The 25,603-nt window shown below is 44.0% G+C and overlaps 1 protein-coding gene across 3 annotated transcripts in view; it reads left to right on the top strand.

Moving 5' to 3' along the window:
• Positions 1–25,603, top strand: part of ARMH4 (armadillo like helical domain containing 4) — a 607,261-nt gene that overhangs the window by 170,585 nt on the left and 411,073 nt on the right. For all 3 annotated transcript variants that reach the window (XM_078660370.1, XM_078660369.1, XM_078660371.1), the window contains exon 3: positions 9,213–9,410. In XM_078660370.1, the coding sequence (XP_078516496.1) occupies positions 9,213–9,410 (198 nt within the window). The remainder of the gene's footprint in view (positions 1–9,212; positions 9,411–25,603) is intronic.

Genomic DNA, 25,603 nt, shown 5'->3' with positions numbered 1-25,603 from the left:
TCAAAGTTGCCCTTAGATGTATATTCTTGGCAAAATGTCAACAACCTGTCCTCATCTTGAGAGTTCACAATGATGTGGATGTTTGGAGTCGGTAGACGGCTGCTGAAAGATGTCTCAGTGATAGTTTGTGACACGCTTCATTATTAGCCTTATACATGGTCCAGTAGCTCTTGAAGTTATGATGCTCTCACTCTTGACTTGATGAAAGGGCTTAACCACCGACACAGAGACAGAAGGATGCTCGGAGGCGCTACCAACTTCAGTGTGGTACTGGAATTCCATGCCATTCTGTCTGTCCCCACAAGATTTGAAATATTGTTGATATGTTTGGGTGCCGGGACAGTCTTTGTGTATATAGCACCTGATTTCCTGAATGTTGGCCTCCATGCTCTGACTTGTTCTCTACAAAGGAAATACATGAGCTGAGGTGTAAATTGTCATGACCAGTGTTTGACAGCCCCCTATTTGATTTCTTTGCCAAAGCTATGGATAATTCATTGCATCACCTTGTTGGATATATCTCTAACTAGGGAATAGATGGGTTTCCAGTCAAGGGGTTGAGTCCCTGTAGTCCTTTGGTTCCTTTAGTGCCTGCTTGGTTTTGCCCTTCTTAATTTTATCACACTCCACATGTCAAATGGTTTGGGCTTCACAGTAGTTCAGTTGAAACACGTGGGCATTTTATTCACTGCAGACCGTCATAGCTCTTACACACAGCGTAGTGCTTGATAAACGCCCCCACCCCACTGGTGAGCTCAAACCATGGGAGTTGACTTGAGAGGGGAGACACAGTGCTGTGGTAAAGTGACTGCTGCAGTCTTGGGGTGCTGATAGGCAAGTCTTCCATTACAGATGGTCTTGCAAAAATGTCATGACCTGATGGAGTAATGCCAGCGGCAGACAGGGACATTTTAAAGTAAAAACATGTCATAATTTGCAGAGAAGAAGCATGCTCCAATTTCCAGGTGGTTTTAAGCGGAGATATATGCTTCTATATATTATGATAGGAAAAGAAGATCTGCTATGCCCATATTGCACATTAGAACACGTTATAGCTATAAAGGTAGATGGCAGTATGGCCAGCGGAAGCCTTAGCATTTCAGTTCCTGTCGGTGCCAGTACCACCAATACAATCCTTAGTAACTCCGCCATCAGTTCCAGAAGTGCGGTGCAGGTGGTAGTAACCCTGTGTCCATCGGGTCCGTTGCCAACAGTAGATGACTAGTAACTAAGTTCATACCAGTGGCAGTACCACCACTGCAGTCACTATCAGTACCACCAGTCCATGCCTTAGAAATTCTGTTACTGACAAATACTGTCAATGCAAGCCATATTAGCCACTTACCATCAGTGACAGTACTATGATTCAGTCCTTAGCAACTCAGTTGCCATCAGCACCAGTGCTATGTGAAGACCTTATGACTCATTCATCATCGATGCTCTGTACCACCAGTTGCAAAACCCACATCATTGTAGTAACCCAGTCCCTAACTGTACCAGTAACACCAGCCCAATGCATTTAAACCAGTCACTGTCAGTGCAGTGCCAGGAACATTCAGGCGTGCCTCAGTAGCTCTGGCACCATTTCTTCTAGTGCTACCTCTATACATATACATACCTAAGTCACCATCAGTCCTAGTGCCATCAGGACAATTCTTAGCAGTTCATCCACTGTTTCTACAAGTACTGCTACTGCAGGCTCTTGAGGAGAAACACACTACTGAGAGTCTAGGAAAATACGTGCTGCCCCTGGCAGACGCAGCTCAGTATTCAAGACATTACACGTCTAGAAACTTTACAAGAGAACGCGAAGCTCTGAATAATAATGCATTGGCAAAGCTAAAAGACAAAGATTTATAAAGCAATACACAACCGCAGGGATTGGTACATCCGTCAGTACCACCAGTGCTAGTGCACTTTTTCACCTGTACTGCCAGTAACAGCAGCACATGCCTTTGTAATAATCTCTAGCACGGATACAGGATTTAGGAGAGCCTGTCATCTCTAGGGCAGGATGGACTTAGATGATTACTCAAGGATACAGGGGGGCTCACCTCAAGGAGTGGAGTCTAGTAGGGATATCTAGCTTGGCATCTCTATGTATGGATCCTAAGTGATGCACAGGTAGTCACTTCTCGAGACGTAAATCATACCACTAGGAATAGATGGCTCCGAAAGAGCCACAGGATACAAAGAAGGCCTAACCCTGAACCAGGAAAGAAAGATGTTCTTCTCTGACATGCTTCTCAGTGGGTTCCAGCCCTTTCCTCATGCAGAACCCAGATTGAAGGTCGGTTAGAGGTTATTCTGTGGCAGGTCTGCATAATCTTTGCTACACTTTGCAGTAATATAGTTGTTCAGGACCTGGATGTGGCTTCATTAAGAGTGGAGCCACTTTTTACGAGCTCTAAGGAAACCTCCTTTGCTACAGAGACGAGTTGATAATTTTTGTGATACTGCATGAGTTTCAGGTGGTAGTATTTGAAGGTGACGCTTCACAACATAAGTAACCAGAGGGAACACTTTTTCCTTCTCCTGTTTATAGTACTTCCCCCAGTTGTATGGCAGAATATTGTATACAGAAGCATTACTTGACAGAAATATACTATTCTAAATATAGTTTACAAAAATATCGATCCATTTGGTTTAGAATGTTGATTAGTAACTTCAAAGGGGCAATATTCTTATAAATTATATTAAGGACACAACATTTATATATGACAATATTTAGAGTACGATATTCCGGTACCACACCCTTTCCTCTATGCATCAGATCCTTTCCCTGGGTCAACCCGTATTCATTGTTTACCAAGATTTCTTCACCGCAAATGAAGGACAGACCAGTTAGCAACTGAAAAGAAGTTGCACATCTCTAGCATCTCTTTGAGGTTTGATACACCCCTTCACATATTTTTCCATTACATGTGGGTTATGTACTCTGCTGCAGATGTTATTGATATTTGCAGTGGCGCAAGCACTTTTCTCCCTTCCTTCGGAATGATCATTAACAAAGGTGTTGTTAAGGGCGGTTCCTAGTTCCCATCTTTGAACCTTTCCGCTGGTTGGCCTAGGTCTTCAGAGTCAATCTGTCTCCTTTTTCTAAGCCATGCACACTGAGATTATGTAGCTCACTCCAGAGCCTTCTATGTAAAAAGTGTGTCATCTATGGAATCCACATCACATCCTCCATTCTTCACTGACCTAGGTCCAGATTATGTAAAGCTATTGCAAGTGATTCTGGTCACTTAGTGAAACCATTCCCTGTAAATCCAGTAATCTGATGGCTTCAAGTCAATCCCCTGGCTTTCTTTCTTTACTGTTTACATTAAATTCCTCACCACCAAGGCCAGACCCAGAGGCATAAAGATGCCCCTCTCCTCCATACGTCTACATTCATAAGCTGGTATTACATCCGCTTTCTGAAATCCTTCACAACCGCACCTGTCTCTAACAAGTAGTTAAACAAGATGGAAGGCAGTGCTACCAATACAGCCCTGACTTTACTCATTTTCTTAGGAATGCATTCCAACTTATCCCAAAGGTATATATAGCTGTACTTGCTCTAGTTTCACATAAATGGGTTTATATCAACTCATTCTTTTTCTAGTTTTACTATTCGATTATGGACACAAAGCAAGGGTTCAATTGTAAGTGCTTTGCAAATTTATCAGGTCTGGTTTGATGCTTCTCAGATTCAACAAGTGTCTTATGTACCCATGAGAGATGATAGATGATGATGCGTAATCTTGTGTGAGACCATCTGGAGAAAACACAGTTCTTGGCCAGGTTTAACATGTTTAACATGCTTTCGTCAGTTGTCTAGGAATGGTGACCAGTTTAGGGTATAAACTGATGGGTTTTCCACAGAGTTGATCATGCTGTAGTTTAGGACTTAGTCAGCATCAAAATCGAATCCATAGAGTTATCATTCATCCTCATTCTGTCATATATTGTGGCAAACGTGCGGAAAGGGTGCTTAGGATCCCAGAAAGCCCTCTTTGGCAGGGTCAAAATGTCCCCAGTTGCCTAGATGTTGCTGTAGTCTGAGGAAGTAGCGAATTGTAAAGATAAAAGCCATTTCTGGTAATTTTACAATGAAACAATAGTCTTACCGAACCGAGGAACTGACTGGTTTTAGTGTGAGAGGTTTTATGGCTTGTGGAACCTAGTCTTGTATGGTGGTGAATTCTTTACTATTCTGATGTTGCGATTACTTATTATCTGAAAACATAAAGTTGTTGTGGTAAGGTACCAGCTCTTTTGTTGTGTAGAGTAAGTACCATTTAATTTTGTGAAATGGAATTTGGGTTTTTGTTTTTTGATAGTCTTGAGAGGGTGACTTAATCATGCTCAAACGTGTAATCTTTGGTTCTTCAAGATTTTGTTGCTTTTACAAAAAGTCTACCATCTACTTACCTTGTTTCACACTCAACTAAGCATATATTTGCAAATTCTGAGATTCCATTAATTTGAACATATTCTATTCTAGATTTCCCAAATTAATTTTGCCTTCCCTTTCAAATCCTTACCTCTGTTAAAAATATTTTTAGCCGACTGGATAATAAAACTGATTAATATTAATTTAAACATCCTACTCTCCTGCCCATCACAAAACATTTTGCTCTGCTTACCACAGCTTACTTTCCAATGTCCCTTCCTCTCCCTTCTTTCCTCCCCTCACCCACACATCCTTCAGTGATAGTCTGCTTTGCTTATATCGCACCCCACGCCATTTAAATCTCCATTGCCCCCTTTGAGGAAATATCCCTCAGGAAGGTCCTTATATGAGAACGTGTATTGCATCACAAACTAGATCTCTGAGAGGACATCTGACTACTTATTTTTTACTGTCAGGCAAACAACGTCGCCTGCCATACATGATGCAATGACTCTGAGCTCCATGATCCTTCTCAAGAATCACCCAAACAAGCGGATTGCATAGCGATAGCACACATACACACCTTTTGACGTTCACCCCTTCTTTCTTTCTCTGCTGCTGAATGTGACTTCCTTCTTGTTAGAAGCACTCTCCCTCTCTTTGCACCTGGTACATTTTCGAACACGAACAGAGACCTCCCGCATGCAAGAAACTATTGCTAAAGCCTTGTGCAACTCTATTGCAACTGTTATCCTCTACCATTGTAAGCTAGATTTCTGTTGCAAATTCAACTCTGGTTTGGCCGACCCAGCATTGCTTCAACTAATGGAATACTGTCCGAATTATAAGCACTGCAACTATATCAATAGGTCATTGACCAATCCTTTTAGCTGTCAACACTCTTGATAACATGTTTGCAGACCACTGGATAGTTTTTTTGCCATACCCTTTTCCTTGGACTGACTACCATGATATCCCATTTACTATCAACACCTCAGCCCAGAACAAAATAAACACAAATGTAGTTTATCTGAAAATTGCTAGTATGTGGTAGAAAGTATTTTTCCATGTCCTCTATGAGACTCCATGTCTTGCCATTGAACCTCTAAATAAGTTCACATCCTTAATTACTGTCATTAAATCATTGACCTATTTCTCACCGATGCCTTCAAAACCCTCACCCAGCCCACAAATCTTCACTGTGCCAGAAAATCCACACCTACCATATGGTTTGTCAAAGAGTGTGCTACTCTCAAAACTGCATACCATGCCTTGTAGCACATGTGGAGGAATGGAACAGACCTGTTAGATAGAAATGCTATAAGCAGCAACTTTGGATACGTACGGCAGCAGCACAGAATGCCAAGAGTTCTCCTACTCCACTTACGCTGCTTGTCTTCCTCAATCAACTTTTCTGGATTATGTGAACTTAGATTTGATCCCTTTTTTCAGCTGCTCTGTGACACCTTCCTGCCCCAGGACATGTTCACCAGTCTTCCTTTTCTACCATCTTCATCATCACCATTATCATCAAGATTCTTTATTTGATTATTAAAAAATAATCGTAAAAACACCTTCTTTTTTTACTGAGGTTCCAGAGCCACACTGAATGCATCCTGTAGCACTTTTATCCCCTGAATTTCATGATCCTAATGCCCCATGCCAAACATCTGAATCGTTGGCATAACTGGTGCATCCATAAGGCAAGGTGTGGTAGCCTTCCTATGCTACCTAATGGAGGTGTCAAATTACAGGAAAAAGTCTTGAAAAATGTGTGTGTTGTGGCCCAGCTAAATGAAGAAGAGGTATACCTGCAGCCTAATGAGTTAGCTTAAATAAATAACTTTTCCCTGACTCCAAAGTTGGCCTTCATCTATAATCAGGGGACAGTAGCAGCTTTCATCAGCATCCAAGGTGACCTCAAAACTGAAGAAAATGACATTTTCCATAAAGATTTATCCTACTTGACCTACAGTTTAACACTCTACTGCACCAGCTCACCCAGGGTAAGACTTTGTAATCTATTTCCTTCTCCTTCTTTGAGTAAGCGCAAGGCACCCCCCTTCCCCTGTACTTTTCCTTCCCTGGCAGTGTTGATTCTGGTGTTCTTCAGGACTCAATTATTGTCCCTCTGATTATAAATTCCAACCTGGATCCCTTTCGCCATCATCCTGACCTTTACCCTTACTTGCTACAACTATATAGGTTATACCAAAATCATTCCAAACTTGTCTGCCTGAACACAAAGACCCTGCCTTTTCATAGTTGATTGCTGGGTGACAACAAGCAATCTAATACAAAAGGGTAGTATGGCGAATGATTTGACAGTTGTCAGCTTACCTGATTGTCGGCTACCCCTCCATTGGCCCACAGAGCTGGGCTCACTACATGTTCTATCTAAAGCTGGGAAAACCTTCAGAATCACCTTGGAAGTCTACCTCACCTCATCATAACAGCTCCTATGAGTAGGCAGGCATGATGCCTGCATCCACAGAATTCTTTGGTTGATGTTTTCCGTCTTGGTTTTCCTTGTACAAGTGTAAGCATCCTTAGCTCTTCTTGACTACACCCATGGAATGTATCTCGATGCTTCTGATTATCTTTTCAGCCGACTGCATTTTCTTTTCCTGACCCTACCACCTCCGTCTCTGAGGTCTCCCTCAACAATCACCCATTTTCTTGTATCCATTTGGCATTTTAGTCGGCCAGCATATAACTTACAGGCCTTAGCAACACTTCTCCCCAACTAGTAGCAGACTTCTTTTTGTACAAAATGAGTGCTATTTGAACTTTTTCCTAATTGGGGCCATCCCCAACAAATAAAGTCTGGGACATGGGGCCAGTGCTTAACCTTCTGCAATGAAAGGATACGTTAGCTCCATCCAGACAGCTGACACAAGGGACATACACTTCCAGACCAACTACAAAATCAAATGAACCCCAAATCTTTCATAAACCTGTAGCACTCCGAAACTAGCTCTGGCTTAAGAGGCTAAGCGAGCATAATACTGTGGGTGTCATGTAAGCTTTTTGTCTGCATTTATAGTGTGCAAATTTAAATGTATAATTTCTGGACACATGTAAATCCAGTAGGTGCATATTGGCTTTGCATGTCTTCTACCCCCCCCCCCCCCCCACAAACCACAAACCAGTTAACTTAATGTACGTATAGCCTTGGTACTTATAGCTGAACATGCTTCATACAGCTTGGAGATAAGTTGCCATGAAGCTACAGATCCTTTGGGTGCGTCTGTCCATTTTGCAAAACATGGTTGCAGTGTCAGCATATATTAGGATATTTTGAGTGTTCCACTTGTCACAGATCTACCATTATCATACATATGTGTTGGTAAACTCAGGTCACCTGTACCTCCCCTTGAATTAAACTACAATGATGCCACTTCATCAACGCTCTCCTTCAGAACCGTGAGTCTGGTATATACATTTATTTATGTCTGGGCAATTTGACAACCCTTTCCCAAAACCTACATAAAAGTAGGACTGTTTGCGTTAGAATCACTTGTCAGTGGTAACAATAGCAGATCTGTAGGTGCCTCAATGTCCTTAAATACCTCTGTGGCTATAGCAGTGCCCCAGTGATCTATGAAACTACATACTGAATTTGGCTCGCTTCCACATCTGGGACTGCCATCCCACCTTGCTCCCAGAAATTATGGACACTATTTATTCATTTCCATGCCACTTTTCTAACCTAGAACTATTACCCTGAAGGTAATGCAAGTGTTTGAAAACATTCTATTTTTTAATTTTTTTTATTTTATACGTTTATATAGCGCTAGCTAGACCCGGGGGTATCAGAGTGCTTTACATACATAGGTCCATTACATAGCATGACATAGGGATGTATAAAGATATAAGCCAAACCTTATACTTAGGCATACATTGTATAGCAGGACAACATCTTGTCAGTTCTTCATGGGCATGAACTGGCAAACATATAAAAGCCTAGGAACCATATCATTTTAGTCAGCACAATTCTACCCCTGGGAGACGCCAGAAAGGTCAACCACAACTTTATGGACTTCCCCAGTTTTCTACAAAGTGTCACTATATACTCATTGTAAAACGTTTCCACCTCATGACTGATTTGTATGAACAGGTAGAAAAATAGCTGTCTGTTTACTACAATCACCTATTTCCAGACTTCCAGTATATCTATATCTGTAGTTGGGTACAACGCTGACTTTGACCAGTTTCATCCGAAATTCCATTTAATGGAAGAGGCTAGATGGCAAAACGCAAAGAGAATTCATCAGTCTGCATGGATATGGAAGACATTTCCAATCGAAAATCATGAATCTCGAATTGAATCTGGGAGATCTTTAGGGAAAGCCGCAATAGTCTAAGGAACTTGGAGCTTTTTCATGATTTTGTTTTTTTAATGTTTTCCACACACAAGGATCTTGCCAAATTCTTCTTGTGTTTTGGAAATAGATTATTTCATTCATTCAAGAAACCCTTCAAGGGACTGGATAACCCGCTCCTGAATTGTTCCCCACAGCTCCTCACAACATTTTCAGTTCTGATGATGACCCAGCAACTTCTTTTACAAATGACTCCATACGTTGACTACTAGTACGTGGAACTAAACACTAACATCTTTACTGATTCTTCTTGATGTGTTGTGTCCTACAGATGTCTTCATGTTCACAATGGAATTGTTACTAAACTATGGTATTTAATGTGAGATAAAGTATACAATATTGATTTGTAGTTAAAAATTCTCTCAAATGTACAGGTCTGGATCTTTGCACACAAACAATAGTAAAGCTATGCATTATTTTTCTCTTTCTTTTGTTTGTGGTTGCAACAGGCGTCATGACAGATTCGGTTGATGTACCCTCAGTTGTTTCAGAGTCAGCAAATCTCTTTGATGGAACAAAAATACAGACTGAGGAAACAGCCAGAATCACCACAGTAACTTCTTCCCCCACCTCCTCAGAGAGAACGCCATTGGTTTCTTCGCCCAAACGTCTCAGAGTGTATGGACTGAAAAAGTTAGAATCAGAAGGTATGCAATTTTTATAGAATTTTATTTTTGGCCAGTTTGCATAATCAATAGAGTTCAATGTGATTCTCTCTTCTAACATGTATATGGTATGCTCTACACTGAAAAGCAAAACTTGATTTGATATAATAGGGTACACATTAACCACCAGTCACTTAGTAATTTGTGATAAAAGACAGTGCCCCTTACAATTTTTAATGTCTGGCAATTTGTGGGAATTTATGGGTGCAATTATGTGTTTTATTTCTTTTTTTCAGTGATATATAGCACCAACATGCCACATTTTGGCCACTTCAGTGGACTATTCATGTAGGTTATGGGAGTAAATCAGGGTGTAATTTACGGATTATTACATTGTGCACAAATTTAGGTTAGTATTGTTCCTAGTGGTACACAGCTCCCTTTAGTCCGTATGTTTTGACATTGGGTATGTGGGCATTAGTAGGAGAAATGTGGCTTCTATACGCATAGTTCATTTCGCTTGCTCATGCAGCCGCCTGGCCAGTGATGGGGCTTCAATATTTTGAACATCTAGAGCACCAATCCTGGGACTGCGAAGAGCCTGGTGCATGCTCGTTTAAAAGCTTTTTAAAGCTTTTGCATCATTTTTGGCACCTGCATGCCTGCATAGAGCATAGTTACTTAAGCTGTTTAGGGACTGTGGTTGGGCTGTTCCAAATAACAATGACCTACTTCTCAATATGTGAAAAGCCGAAGAATCAACACAAATGCCAGGAAGTTGTCAATGACCACAAACTTTCCTTTAGCTCCAGTTTCCTAACTGAATGTCCATGTTTCCTTATGAAGTCATCACTGCATTGATTTAAGTTTACAATCCTGCATAGGATTTTTGTTCAGACCTCCTCAGCAGGACTTCTGAATTGATATTAACAAATTGTAGATCACAGCTTTGTCTTCAGCGGCGCAATTAAAAAAAAATAATCATTCAACATTCGAATTGGTGATAGGAAACAACAAAACACAGCAACCATTGAGTGTGTGTGTTAGTGAAAGGAAGAAAGCAAAAAAAAGTGAAAGAGCATGTGAGAAACAGGAACTGAGAAGATAAGGAGAGATATGTTCAAGAGAAAGCATGGTGTAAGGTGTGTTGAGAGTGTGACAGGGCACTTAAATGGGGGTTGCAAGGGAAAAGGGGATCTGAAAGAGGGAATGTAATGTGTGCATGTGTTTGTGAGATGAGCATTTCATTGAGAGGTAGGAGTGTGAGCGTGCATGGGAGCGAAAATGGGAAGGAAAGATGAGTATGTGGGACAGAAAAGGTGGTCTTTGAGAGAAAGTAGTGAGAAGAAGGTTAGGCTAGAAGATATGGGAAAGGAAAATGTGAGACGGGGTGTATGAGATACAATAGTGGGTGACTATCAGGAAGAGTAGAGTGTGTGGTAAGCTTGAGGAAAGTGAAAAGAATAGAGAGTAGGGTATCTGTAGTGAAGAGAGGGACGCAGCAGTTAAGTTTTAGAAGATTTTATTCCAAGTAGGAAACACCTACGAAAGAAGCTGTCCAGCAGCTATGTGTCCAACGCTCAGAATGGCGTTTCCAAGGACACCGTAACAGCTGAACTTCAGCGCTCGTGAGACATACTTTAAACAGATACAACATACGCAATACTTCAAAAAAGATGAAACCATTCATGCGATAGCACGTGACTCCCACTCGCAAAATATATATTACACCATCTTACCCTCAAACTGCATGAAAAACATGAGAAAGAGGCGAAAGTAATAAACAACAACATAAATGCAAGTTATGCTAGCAGAAATTCAATTTAGTACATAATTGTTAGAACTGGGATTTCTGGTTGGCTAAGACTTGCCCCAAAGCCAGGCAGAAACCACCATTCTAGTCAGGGCAAGGGAGTCACACGCCAAGATAACCCCTGCTCACCCCCTTGGTAGCTTGGCACGAGCAGACAGGCTTATCCCGGAGGCGATGTGTAAAGCATTTGCGCACGCACACAGCAACAACATCCCAGGCACACTAGAAAAGGAACTCCACACAAGGTTATATAAAAATAACTTTTGTATTATCAAAAACACATCAGATAGTATCACACAATATACATTGTGCCAACTGGCACAGGCAATATTCACACGGGATTATTTACATAGGACAGTGCCACGTGGGCCACTGTCAGGAACAAGCACTTGTTAGAACTAGTACTTAGAACAGTTGTAGCACAAACTGACAATTGTAGAACACCACCAGTAACCACTGGTAAAGGTAGGTACACACTACGCAATACTAGTAACCATAGGCCTAGATCACGCAGGGACACAAACTCACTAGTATAACATACTAGGCAAAGCAAACTTCTAAGCATGAGCACCTTTAGAAATATACCACAAGCATAAAGGCAAAGCACATTACGCAGCAATCACATTTAGGCCTAAACAGTATAAATACAGTAGGCAATCACCTTGCGCCACATTTAGGGCACATAAATCACATTAGGCAATTATCATCACAAACATAGTAAGTAATCACATTGCGCAAACATCACATTAGGGCCTTGCACCCTATCCATATACTAGCCCCCCCCCCGGCCAACTGGTCATCTCAAGAAGGGGCTCAAATGTCCTATGTCCAGAATGTCAGGGCGCGCTGCCATCGCAGCGCCAGTCAGGGGTGTGCCACCGGCGCAAACCTAAACATTGCAGCTGCCCACTACTTGCTGGGCAGCTGAGGACAATCACAAGGGCCTAAACGCTGCAGCTGGCACTAAATGCTGCGCAGCTGTGAAAGGCCAAGGTAGGGGCGAAGGGAGTGCGACTCACTCCTAGATTCACAAAGAACAGGTCCCCCTAAAAGAAATAAAAGCCTAAACGGTGCAGCTGCCCACTACTTGCTGGGCAGCTGTGAGTCAGCAAAGCTGTGGTATGGGCTCTCAGTAGCCTTTTAAATAAATGGGCCACACGTTGGAGCCATCTGGCTCTGAGACTAAATGTCCCCAAGCACTGGGGAAAGGCCACGAGCCCCTCTGGGGCTCTGAAAATAAAGAGATCACCTGTTGGAGCCGCACCGGGCTCCTAGAAGGAACATGGCCCCCAAGTCCTCCTTGGGACTTCAAAACAAATGGCCTCCAACGATATTGGAGCCCTGAAAAAGTATTATTAAACTGTTGGGGCGGCCCACTGCCATCCGGGGCCACCCTGAATGCACCCGACGCTGTGCCTGTCTCAGGCACCAACACTAGCCCCTACGGAGCCCCCCAGCCTGTTTCACTCACTGGGTTGCTCTCTTCTGGTGGGGGCTCCTCCCGGCGGCTGCACTCCTCTTGCGGGGCTCCCCTGGACTCCTGGGAGCCCCGTGCTGCAGTACTCTTTGCCCGGGCCGTCACCTTCTCAGCTTGCTGGCACCTGCGGGGCTCTCCCTCAGCCATGGGAGCCCCGCACGGGCAGGCGCCAGCGTACTCACCCCGGGTGGCTTCTCCTCCTCACCCGGGCCCCCCTCCTGGGACCCGGGCATGGCGCAGGCTTACCCCCACGGCGGCTTCTCCTTCGCGCTTGCGGAGGCGGGGTAGGCTCCCGACCTCCTTCCGGCTGCATTTTCTTTCCGCTTCCGTCCCGTAGGCCCCGCCCACAACCAGGCGGACCACGGCGACTTTCCTCAGCGGCACCGAGGGGCGAGTGAGCTCCTAAGTTCCACAACCAAGGAGCGGTATAAGCGGGGTGGGCACCCACATCTAGACACGAAGATAAGTGAGGTAGGCACTCTCTAAGAAACCATAAAAGGCTGTGATGCGGAGGGAAACCCACCAGCGGGGTAATTGTAGTGCTCCTCAGCTGCGGAGAGCACAGCGCCAGGGAAGGCGTTTTCAGGCAATAAAAACAAAGCACTCACGAGGCGCTGGGGCACAGAAACCACCAGAGGCCCCAGAAGTGACCCCTACAGCAAGAAGGGTCCCAGCAACGAGGTCCAAAGAAAAGTCCATAAGGAAAGTCCATCAGGGATCCAGGGGCTGGACAGGGCCCAGGGATGCAAGCCTTCCCCTGGGCCCCAGCAGCAGCACGCCCCTGGTAGTTTCAAGTTAGAAAACAAGAACATTTTCATGGGGTCACAGCCCCCTTTTTATACAGCAAAATCCTTTGTCTGGCAGGGTGCAGGCAATGGGAGAACCAGCTACAACTGTTTATGGGAAACTCCTGAGCACTTTGTTTTGCTCTGCCCCTCTCTCCCTTTCACTGGCCAGGCTAGGGACATCAGACGCACCACAGGGGGTGGAGCCAGCATTGTGGAGGGAAGGCCCAGCCCTATTCCGGTCCCAGGTGCAACTCCCCCCTGATATCAACATGCATATCTCTCCATTCACCACTGGGGCAGACCCATCCTGACTCCTGGAGCCAGGCACACCAGCCAGCTCCAGCCAATCACAAGCCAGACAGCCAATTTCCATTCAATGCACAGACATGCCAACTTCTAGAAGTGGCACTTCCACACCAGATACAATGAAGCCGCACACATCATCGCGCAGCATTCAATCTCACGAGTTCACACAAACCAAACTCAACCCTGCACTCCCCACACATCAGGAACTACCATGGTCACACATATTCCTCATGCATTCCTATGGGAGTGCAGGTCACTCTCACCACACACACAGAGCACACGCACTTTACACTGGACCACAGTGAAAAAGTGCACAGAGACCCAAAATCACCAACACCAGGTTACAGAAACAGGCTAGGAAAAAGCTAAAAGTTTCGGGGTGAACCTGCCAAAAAGGGCCAGGTCCAACAATAATCCTTTAACTTATGCAGCATGTGTCTCTGCCGCGCCCCTTTTCCACTGGTAGTCTGACTCATTTCAAGTGTTGCTGCAATCTGACATGTTGTGGCAGCCTGACGTGTAGCATCTGGTGCAGGTGCAACAGACACCATATGTGGATTGGGTTGCAGATCACACTTTTCAGGTAAGTCAAACCAGTCACAATGTTCTGTATTCATGTCATGTTAATGATGTCAGCATGTGAGCTAGAAATGTTGACAGGGATCTCTTGTTCCACCAACCTTTGTTGTCAAGGAGGGCCAAACCCTTGGTTACCTGTACCACAATTACAGGCGATGAAAACTTGGAGTGCCCTTTCCCCACTCTTCTGGGGCTCTTAATAAGGACCCAGTCTCCATTCTGAATGGTTTGGATCACTGAATGCTTACCACAATCAAAGCGTTCTTTCATGCTATTTTGTTTCTGTTGCACACTTTCTCTGAAAGTAACTTCAATCTCACCTTTCCCCCTTTCTCACTCAACCAATTTGAAAGCAAAACAGTGTGTGCTTTCCTCCCTCTAAGAAGAACGTAGGGAGCAATACATGTGGTCGAGTGTGGGGTAGTGTTGTGAGCCCACACTTTGCCACATACAAATTCCATTGGATCTTGACCACAAGAAATTGCAGTTTCTATTCTCTCTTTGATAATCATGTTATCCCTTTCAACTACGCCATTGGAGGAAGGTGAATATAGTGCAGCCTTAAAATGAAGTATATCATGCAATTTAAAAAAAAAGCACATTTGTTGAGACACAAAATGTGTGCCATTGTCGGTCACAATCATTTTGGGAGAACCTTCTATGTCAAACATGTTTCTCAAAAATGTAATGGCATTCTCAGTGGTTGCCCCCTTGCAAAAAAAATAGTAAATTTATTTGGTATGATAGTCAACAATCAAAACTAAATATTTGTTGTCAGTTGGTAAAGTTTCATATGGGCCAGAAAAAGCAAGCCCCACCTTGTCCCATGGACTCTCTGGGAATGGACTCTCTGGGAATGGGACAGAATGAAGAGGAGAAGGAAGTGTTTTCCAGTGTTTGTCAGATAACAGACACTCAGCACATTTACCAATCATGGACCTAACTTGGGAATCTATTGACGGCCACCAATAGTATTGCTTTAAATGTTGGCAGGTTTTAGTAATGCCTAAGTGTCCTTGATGAGCAGTGTGAAGGATTGTGTTATGTAGAGACTCAGGGGGAACAAAAAGATCATGGCGCATAGCCATATCATGTACTGCAGACAATTCATCAGCTACATTTGCAAATGCTTTCATTTAATAAGGTAAAGTTCTGCATTCAGGCCTTGTAATGAATGTCTTAATTTTTGTAAGTGTTGCATCATTAGCATAAGCGGTGTTCCATTCATTCTCTCTAATGGGTGAGCATTCAGCTACAGCATCAACAGCAGCAAATACGTACTCCATATCATCCGCTTCACAGGGTGCTTCATTCAAAGCCATTCTTGAGAGACAGTCCGCTCTAAAATGTTTCCCTCCAGGAATATGTTTGATGGTGAAATGATATTCTTGGAGTTTGGAAAGTAAGTGAATGAGTCTGATGCTTTGTTCGGGCCACTGTTGGTGAGTAAATGTATGAGGGGCTTGTGATTGCTGTATAAATCAAACTCACGACCCCAGATGTATGATTTACATTTGTTAATGGCCCAAACACATGCCAGCTACTCATTGCCCTAAAACAGCTCCAAGACCATAGAGTCTGTCATCCACTGTCAGTAAACATTTGTGACCATCTTGAAATGAATGTGAAGCTGGTGACTCTTCAATAAGTTTCTTGACATGCTCAAACACAAACTGAAGTTCATTTGACTATACACATTTATCCCTTTTTTTAAAAGGACCCCTCAGTGGTTCCACAATCTGTGCGGACCCCTGGACAAACCTTGTGTAGTATTCTGCAAATCCTAGGAAAGAGCAAAGCGCTTCTTTATCATTAGGTTGATTAGCATTTCTGATAGCTTTAATCAGAGAAAATTTGGGCTTAAAACCATTCAGGGAAAGTGTGTGTCCTTAATACTCCAGTTCCTGGATGGCAAACTTGCACTTGTCCTTTCTAGTGGTCATTCCAGCTTTGTAAAGTGTCTCTAGTACTCAAACAAGGGTTTTATCGCCCTCTGCCCGACTGCCAGCGCACACCAGAATGTCGTCCAGGTATGCCTGCACATGTTTTCCAGTAAGGTGTCCATTAATTTCTGGAATACGCTTGCAGCAGAAACTAAACCAAAAGGTAGTTTTGGGAATTTGTATGCCCCGAATGGAGTCACGAAAGTGGTAAGCTCTTGTGACTCAACAGAAAGGAGAATCTAATGGTATGCCAATTTCAATTCTAAAATGGAGAAATATTTTGCGCCTCCCAAATTGGCCAACAAATCTTGGACTTTGGGCAAGGGGTGACAATCCACCAAGATGTTGTGGTTGAGGGAGCGCAAGTCGGCACACAATCTGACCTCCCCAGACCTTTATCTGGCTAAAACTATCGGACGAATCCATTCAGATGAATAGCACGGTGTAATGATGCCCTCTTCACATAAATCTTTCGAAACGTTCTTCAATTCTCCTCTAGCACTTCATGGCAAAGGGCGGACTTTATGAATCACTGAAGCATTGGATTTGAGGCGAATCTGGTGTTCAAATCCAATGACCCTACCAAATTTGTTGTTGAAAGCTGAAGTAAATTGATCAAGAATATGATCAACGCCAATCCCTGCATAGGAAGAATTAGATACATTTGGTGCAATGTTAGGCGCTGGAATAGAAAGGTTTGATACATTTACATCCTGTAATTCATTGTAATCATTGTAACCAACTGGAATGTTACCAAGGACAATGGGTTGTTCAGCTCCTGGCTTGAGATATAAACCCGTTTTTGCTAAGTCTATCCAACCTATAATGTTCCTTCCTTTTAAAGCAACATACACCTTACTAAAGGTATGCCTGCCTAAGCATTGAATTCTGGAATAAAAATAACCCAACATGTTAATATCTGTCTCTCCAAAAGCTTTTGGGTTAACTTCAGACTGAGTGAGGACAACACTGTCATCCCAATTTGCATGTAATGTGACATCAGATAATATGGTATTAGGTGACTCTGAGTCAGCCTTTACTTGCAAAGGAACCTCCCCGATGATCACTTCACCCCAAAGCTCCTTTAATTTGGCCTAGATCGATTAAATTGCATTCCACAGTTAAAACCACAATATGTAACATTTCCGAACAATTGTCTATGTCCTCGTTGTTTTCTACACTGTTGACCCTGGTGAATCTCTTTCCTCCTCTACATATGGCTTGGAAGAGTCCATTTTTTTTTTTTTTTTGCAGGACGAACATCTTTTTCCAGAAGCCGGGCAACTAGGAGAATTCCCTAGTGGTTATTAGATCCACATCTGTAGCAAATTAGGGGTTTTCTGGGTGGTTGCTTTGAAAATGTATTTCCAACTGTGCACAAAGAATTGTCCTCCAAGATATGGACCTCCTGATGTATTTGACTTTCTTGCAAAACCTTTGAAGAAATAGTTGCACGTTCTATTCCTTTAGCAATGTCAACTGTTTCTATTAAAGTAGGAGTTTTGCAGCTAAGCAGCCTCTCTTGCATTTTTTTGGAGAAACATGCAAAAATAAACTGATCCCTAATGCACATGTCCATAGTGGCACCAACTTCGCATGTTGCCGCAAGGATTCTTAACTCAGCAATATAGTCCTCTACGCTTTCATGAGGACTCTGTTCGTGCTTAAAGAAATTGTGCCACTCAAGCTCAATGCTGGGTTCTTCGGCATACTATTACGATATGCATGCTAAGGCCTCTTTATATGCATCCCAATCATCACCTGATCCACTTAGTGCTTAACATTGAGGAAGGTTCTCAAACACCTGTTGTGCAGCAATACCCAGACATCTATACAAGATACCTACTTTGTGTGCTGGAGAGTATTTTGCTGCGTCGATTGCAACAAGATAATTTTCAAATCTTTTTAACCATTGTCACAATTTGATAATTGGTTTGCCAGGAGAGTGCAAGAAAAGAGCAGGTTGTTGAAATTGGTCTGCAGAAGCCATAGTAATAATTTTACCAAGATTTGCAATAATGTGAGTGGATTTCAAATTGTAAATGCAACTGAACTATTAAATGCACAATTAGGTATGTGCAAATTTACATTGAGCTTTGAACATATAAATCAAGTAAATGTAAAATACGAGGTTGATTAATAGAATGCTGGCTGGGGTGAAGAATAATGGACACTGTCTTTAACAAGCATTTGCAATGCAATAGGTCTCCCATTTATGGGAGTTTGAGCTATTGACTTTGCAAATAACAATGCCTTTTATTTTTGTTTTTGTTTTAAAAACAAAAATAAAAGGCATTGTTATTTACAATGCCAATAGCTGAAACCCTCGTAACTGCGAGACCTATTGCATTGCAAATGTTTGATTTTTAAGCTATCTAATTCACTAATGGGTGCCACTTATAATTTGGTGCCTGGGCCTATTTGCCGTCCCAGTCCAATCCTGTGCCTTATTACATGTGCATTATATCCTACGGCACAGGTAATAAGGTCGACATAATTGTCAAGTTGTGACAGAGTAACCTGTCCGCCAACTCTAAGTTAGGTCTTAAATATGAATGTTGGTGGTGGTTTTCGACAGGACACTAGTGGGGGGCTGTCTGCTTGGGAGAGGTGATTTCTCTGCATGAATATATGGGGTGTGAACAGTTTGAGGATTTTTATGTTCCATGAACCATCACTGATTCTTTAATGGTGGGTCTAGGGAGGGTGGGGGTCTGTGGAAGGGCACCTCTCATTAGCAGCAGCCTGGCAGTTGTCACACGCAGAGCTGCCAATGAGTGAACAGCTGCTGCCATCGGAGGTGTCAGACTGAAAGCACATGGCACTGAGATGGGCTCTGTGCTGGGTCTGTGCCTGGGGCACCAGGTCCGTGCTTCTGGCATAGCGAGGTGGTGGCAAGTCCTGCACGCAATGCGCAGACTAAGCCTGGTATCACGACAGATAGCATGGGAGGAGGAGAGGTTGGTTGGAGTGGCAGAGCCTGGGTAGAGGTTACAGAGCTTTCTGGGCAGGAGCAACTTAGCCGAGGTGGAGGCGTCTGTGTCTGCAAGGGAAGTGCAGAGCCAATGTGGACGCCTCAGTCACATAATCGCCCAACTCTTCCGGCCCTAGGCATTGGTTTTCACTGAGTTTACAGTGCTCATTGCCGCTCCTCTGGACAGTAGTGGCCCATCATTAAGGGCAGAGGGTCCATGTCTCTACTTTTTTCTGATGCATGAAGAGTGTCTCTCAGGATGATCAACTGTCAGCCTTCCAGACTCGCTTTATGTTTAGCTCAAGGATCCAGGCACTGTACATACGCTAATTAAATAGGTGCCTGGCTTCCTGAGCCGAAATGTGCATAGCTAAAGATTTCACAGCCTGATAGGTGTGAGTGTGACCTCGTCAGCCCAGGAAAGATTTCTTTCGCCTCCCCCTCATGACGAGTGATAGAATTGGACTTTAGTTGTTGTTTATAGTCTTGAAAATAGTACAGAAATTGTTTTTTAGAGCTTTTGCAGCCATTGTAACACTGCCTTAAGCCTCCCTTGTGCTGGAGCATCTCCGGTTTAAAGTTCAACATATATTAATGATCCTATGGCTCTCCTTTGTGGTGATACCTGGATGTATAGGTTTATTCTAATTCTAGACTGTTTAGCCCTTGTGTTTAAAATGCACAGTTTGTTACTCTCTTTTCTTATGTTGGCTCTGACATTAGCTCCACCCACACTGCTTGAAGTGTTAGCCCCCCCCTCCCCTCAATTATTTGAGGTTTTGGCCCCTGAAGTTCGGGTCAAGTTATACCCCTAGTACAGAGGATGGGCAGGGGGGCATATCATATTAATAGGATCCAGGTGGGCACAGAAGACTGTGCCTCGGTGCTGCAGAGGGTGGGGGGTGGTGATAGCGCCTCGGTGTTGGCAAGGAACCTGTTGTGAAAGCCAAGGACCTTTTTGAAGGCTGCAGAGCTGGGGGTGCGGCCGGGAACAGAACCTGGATTGGGGCTACAGAGGTTGGGGGGGGGGTTCACTGGGCCTGGACGTACACTGCAGAGCTTCGGTGGAGGGCACGAAGCCTGGAAGAAGGTTTCGGAGCAGGGGTGGAGGGCATAGAGCCTGGTAGAAGGTTTCTGAGCAGGGGTGGAGGGTACAGAGCCTGGGCAGATGGCGTTGGACCATTGGACCATGATGTCTACTGCAGTGTTTGAGTGGATGGCCCAGAGCTGGATAGGGGCCACACACCAGGTTTGGAATCTGCAGGCCAAGAGGAATAGAGTGTGGGTGGGGCTACAGAATGTGGGCACAAGCTGCCGGCCAGAGACACAGGTGAAAGGCGGTTTTGCCTAGTGGATCCACAAGATAGTTACAGCAGAGATCTTTTCCCCTGGAGTCTACGTTCTCTGATAACCTGAGTAATAATCCTGGCGTTCCCACTTGATGACATTGTGTGATCCTCGGGAAATCACAACACGCCATGAGCTCGATTTCTGTATAAACACAACTGTATCCCTATACTTCCTTATTACTTGCGCCTATGTCTCACTGCTCCACACCCTCGCTGAGCACCACCACTTTCCCACTGCTCCTCTGTCTCACCCTCGACTCCCTCCGGTCTTGGTAAACCAAACCTAGGTGTCCCCCCCCCCCTTGCTTATCTCTGTACACCCCCCAGGCCTTGGCTGCCAGAGCCCCACATCACAGTTGACACTAATGAAATCTCCCAATTAATTACAACCCTACCAGGAATCCAATTACAGCTGCTAACTGGCCTCAGGGATGAGCTGGGGGGGAGGCTTTAAGTCAGAGGAGAGAGGCAATTTCGGTATGTTCGTCCCCCGTGTGCTGGAATGGTGACACCCCCTTCTCCGCCACCACCCCCTCCCTGACATGTTCTCCGCCACTCTCTGCAGCTTCAGGTCACCAGTTGCATACGCCACTCATGCCTGCTTTTCACAAATCTAACCCGCGAGGATGGAGGGGGCACCAACAGTGATGGGTGAAGGGGGCATTCAGCCCTGAGACTCGAATTTGGAATTCAGAATTAATAAATAAGACATGTGCAAAAAAAAGCAATTTCCTGTGTTTATTTTCCCTTCCCCCTCTTTTTCTAGCTCTGTTGATTTGTGTCAGCAGATGTGAGGAAGGTTGTGCCTCCCCTCAGTGCCGTGGGGCCAGGGGCAAGGCAGTAAGTGCTATGAGAGGCCAGGGACCTGGAGCCACTTTTTTACAATTGCTGGGTCTGTGACGTCATAAGGGTTCCCATTCACAGTGTTCTGCTGGTGCTGCTGGGATAAAGTTTGTTTGATAGGAGTTATATTTTCTAAATAGTTATTAAATAAATTTCATTTTCACCATCATTTTTATCCTTACAACCAGCCTGCACAGAGCTCCTTCGATTTATATACTAAAGGAGTCTCGCTAGGCCACGTCCAAATCTATGAGTCTCCCTTCTAGTAATGTCCATTATTCTACCTCACTGCATCTCATTTAGCACACTGCGTGCACGTCCTAGCAGCTGTTTTTTATCTTTGGGATCCATAGTGCGAAGGTCCAGAGTAGGGGTGGGCCCAGTGGGAAGGAGGGAGGCGTGGCTCGAAGCAGTCTGGCCCTGATCTTCTGCAACTGCGATACCACGAGCAGCGACAATGTCCAGGTCTGTAACGGGCCTACATTTCACCTCAGTAATTTCTGGTGTGACATATTAATACGTAAGTACGGTATGTTTGTTCTACTGGCTATAAGTCTATGTTTCAAGTTCGATGGAGGAATGTTGGTTGACGTAAGTCGTTTACATTCCTACCTTTTTCTCGACTACCACGGGGGAGCAATTGCATGTCATCACATAAGCGCGCCCTCCCACGAATCGTTTCATTAATTTAAAATGGACCACAACAATCATTAACGGTTTATTCAGGAAAGGAACGGAGAATCTACGTGCGCACGCTAAGTGACAGAATGGCCATTTTTAACCGCACGAGACACAATCGTCATTTGTGAACTTTCATTAACAAACTCTCTTCTTTGTTTACCGCGTTACAGTAGCTGTAACGGAGGATGTAGTCTGACGCGCAGATTGTTGTCAAAGGGTTTCTCCACTAGATGGCACTCTAACTTCATAAATGTTCTTTGGTGGAATGTCCGGGTTCTTGAAGGGGAGGGAGGGAAAGTGAAAGCATGCGATGCGCGCGCTGTGCTGCCGGTTTCTCTGCTGAAGGGAGACAGGAGTTGGCACGCGCGGACAGGTGATGTGCACGCGTAGGGAGTGCACATCTCCTGTCTGTGCTTGCCACTTCCTGTCTCCCTTTGGCACAGAAAGTGGCAAAAATAGTCTCACTAGAAAAAACAGCGCATGCGCTGCATTCGCACGCGAGACCTAAAAATAAAGCCTGTGCCTCAAGCGGCAGCAGTGTAAAAAAAATTAAGTAAAAGTTATGCGCAATGTTAATTGTAAAAGCTAGGCGGCAGCGCAGGGTACGAAATAATTATGCAGACGTGTTACCTTGCCAACACATGTACTCTTACAGAAGAACAAAGGCTAATGTTGCTGGGCAACATGAGTAGCCTCGTGCGCTGGTTTCCTTCTCAGGGCGCATGTGCACTCGCGGGACCTAAATTTAGGAGGGGCCAGTACCTGAACTGCACGACTAGGAACACGAGCGAGGCACCACTGTAGAGCCACTGGGGAGAATATTAGGCAGTGTCTGGCGTGCTGCAATGACGGATCCAGCTGGAGAACAAGATGGCAGGAAACAGGCAGGAGACAGTAAATACCTAGGCAAATAACTGGTCAGAAAAGGACCTATAACCAAACATTGATATTTGAAGTGACTCGGTGTACTAAACATTTAGGTTAAAAAATACATTTTATTCTTATAGATTTTTAAAAACACAATCTGATCCAAAATATTACGACATATTCCATTTAACAACACATTACATGAATGCAATATACAAATATCAAACATATGACATATAAACATATCAAAATGAATACATTGTTGTTTATTGAGAAAACCTGGCTAGTTGTTTGGACAAGTTCTTATTTATTGTCTAGGCTCTTTTCGGCATGTGAGCGCCTTCTTCAGGACAGCCACAGCAACCTATTTAAGGTATGCAAGTGAAACCAAAAAACAATGTTTGGATCCAAGGTAACTCAATTACTTGTGGAGAAACGGCAATCCGAGGATATATGGAAAGTCAGACATTCATTTGAGGAATAAATAGTGCCGGATCAAGCCTGCTTATACAAGTGCATGCATCTTATATGTTATCCAAATGACCAGAGCAGCCCCGCCGGGTCCTCCAAAGTGGTCCCTATGCGGATGGCCAGGAAAATGTCTTTATAATATCAGTAAAGCATCAAATTCCAGAGAGCCTGGTTTGATAAAAACGGTGTGCACGTTTCAATAACGATAAGTAACACTCTGGTCTGAAGGACGATACATCATACGGCCGGGTTTCCAGGATAGCGATAGGAAACAGGCAGGAAACAGGAGTCTTGGTGGTGGGTGCAGGAACAGGGTGAGTGCGCTCTTCGCCAAGTTGTAGCGAAGAGGTGGACACAGCAGGTAAGTTTAAGAATATTTTATTCCCAGTAGGGTACACCCACGACCAGAGCCATCCAGCTGCTACGAGTCCAACACTCAGTATGGTGTTTCCAAGGACACCTTAGCAGCTGAACAGTGAGACGTACTTTAAGCCAACACAACTTACGCAATACTTCAATAAAGATTAAAGCATTCATGCGGGAGCGCGTAACACTCACTCGCAATATATACTCGCAATACATATATTACAGTATCAGAGCATACACTACAGTGGATGGGTGAATGAAAATGTGAAAAGTGTGAGAGAGGATGGTATGTGAGATAGAGAAAGAGGGATGAGGATGAGAAGGAAAAGAGTGTGGCTCATACGTCTAAGAAGAGGAACAAGGATGAATGGTTAAAAGAGTTCAAGAGACTAGGTATGAGGTATGAGAAGACAGGACAGTGTGAAACACATGAGAACAAGGGAAATGTTTGCAGAAGAGAATACTATGTGGGTGCGTAGGCTGCCACCAGCAGGGTATGTCATATTTACAGTACAAGCAGGAAATGTGGCACCATTGCTAGAGTGGGTGATATGTATATATAAATGTACCTTGTGCTGGCCCTAGGTGGGGCTGACAGAGATGGAAGTACAAGGGAGGAGGAAGTAAAAGAGGAGTATATGAGAAATAGAGGGGAGGAGAGAGTAAGAAAAATTATAAGAGTGTGACAGAGGTGTTTATAATATGTTAAATTGGGATATAAGTGGGTGAGAGAGGCACAGGTGTGCATGAAGAGTGTGAGGGCATTGAGAGTAAGAAAAAAGGGTAAAAAGACAAACAAAGGTAATATGATACCATGAGATGAGATAGAAATGTAAGTCAAAGAGATGCACAAATGAGAGAGGAAGGGAAAGAGAGAAAGAGGAAAAAGGTAGGTAATGAAAGAATAGGTAGATGGAGACTGTATATAAAGAGAGAGAGAGACAGCTAGAGGGGGAATGGAAATATCTAATGGAGAAGGGGAATATTGAGACAGAAGGGACAATGGAGGGGGTAGAACAAAAGAGCAGCATGGATGCTTTTTTGTGAATTTGTCTCTAAATGGCTCTACTTGGCACGGGAAACAGAGTTTACAACACAACTTTTACAACGCAGTACCTTTACCACGCAACTTTTACAACGAAAGTCGTTACAACGACTTGTGCTGGGGGGCGCTCTAGGATAGGGAATAGTTAATTTACTATCCAAAACCTTCCCTACTATCCACGGGGACTGGAGTTGGAATAGTAAATTAAACTAATCACTATCCAGCACCCCCCAACGCAAGTCGCTGTAACGACTTGCGTTGTAAAAGTTGCGTGGTAAAGGCATGCGTTGTAAAAGCATGCGTGGTAATGACATACATCCCTTGGCACATGGCTGTCCCTCCATCACCTTTTCAACCATGCATAAGGAAGTTCTCTGTGCTGGTATAGCAAGGGCTTGGCCTTGGAATTCTAAGGTTCACTGACAAATATGCATGTGAATGGCAGCAGTTGGATGTAAAGGAAGGGACAGCAGTGAGCCTACAGGATATAATACCAGGAGTTACATCAGTGGCAGCAGGTCTCCACGTGACAGCAGCAGGACTTTCAGGATGCTGATCTAACATGTAACGTGTTAGAGAATGGTATTATAACTTGTATATTCACTCATTCCCCTTCCTATATGTTCATTGGAGTGAGTTAAGCACCTGCTCCAAAGATCTGTCTGTAACCTACTTTGTCACTCCTGCCTCTCGTACATCTTCCGAGAGCAATGAAAGCTGTGCTAATCTGCTG

Source organism: Lissotriton helveticus, chromosome 9 (genome assembly GCF_964261635.1).
Source record: "Lissotriton helveticus chromosome 9, aLisHel1.1, whole genome shotgun sequence".
Taxonomy (NCBI): Eukaryota; Metazoa; Chordata; class Amphibia; order Caudata; family Salamandridae; genus Lissotriton; species Lissotriton helveticus.
This window is presented reverse-complemented; position numbering and strand designations above follow the sequence as displayed.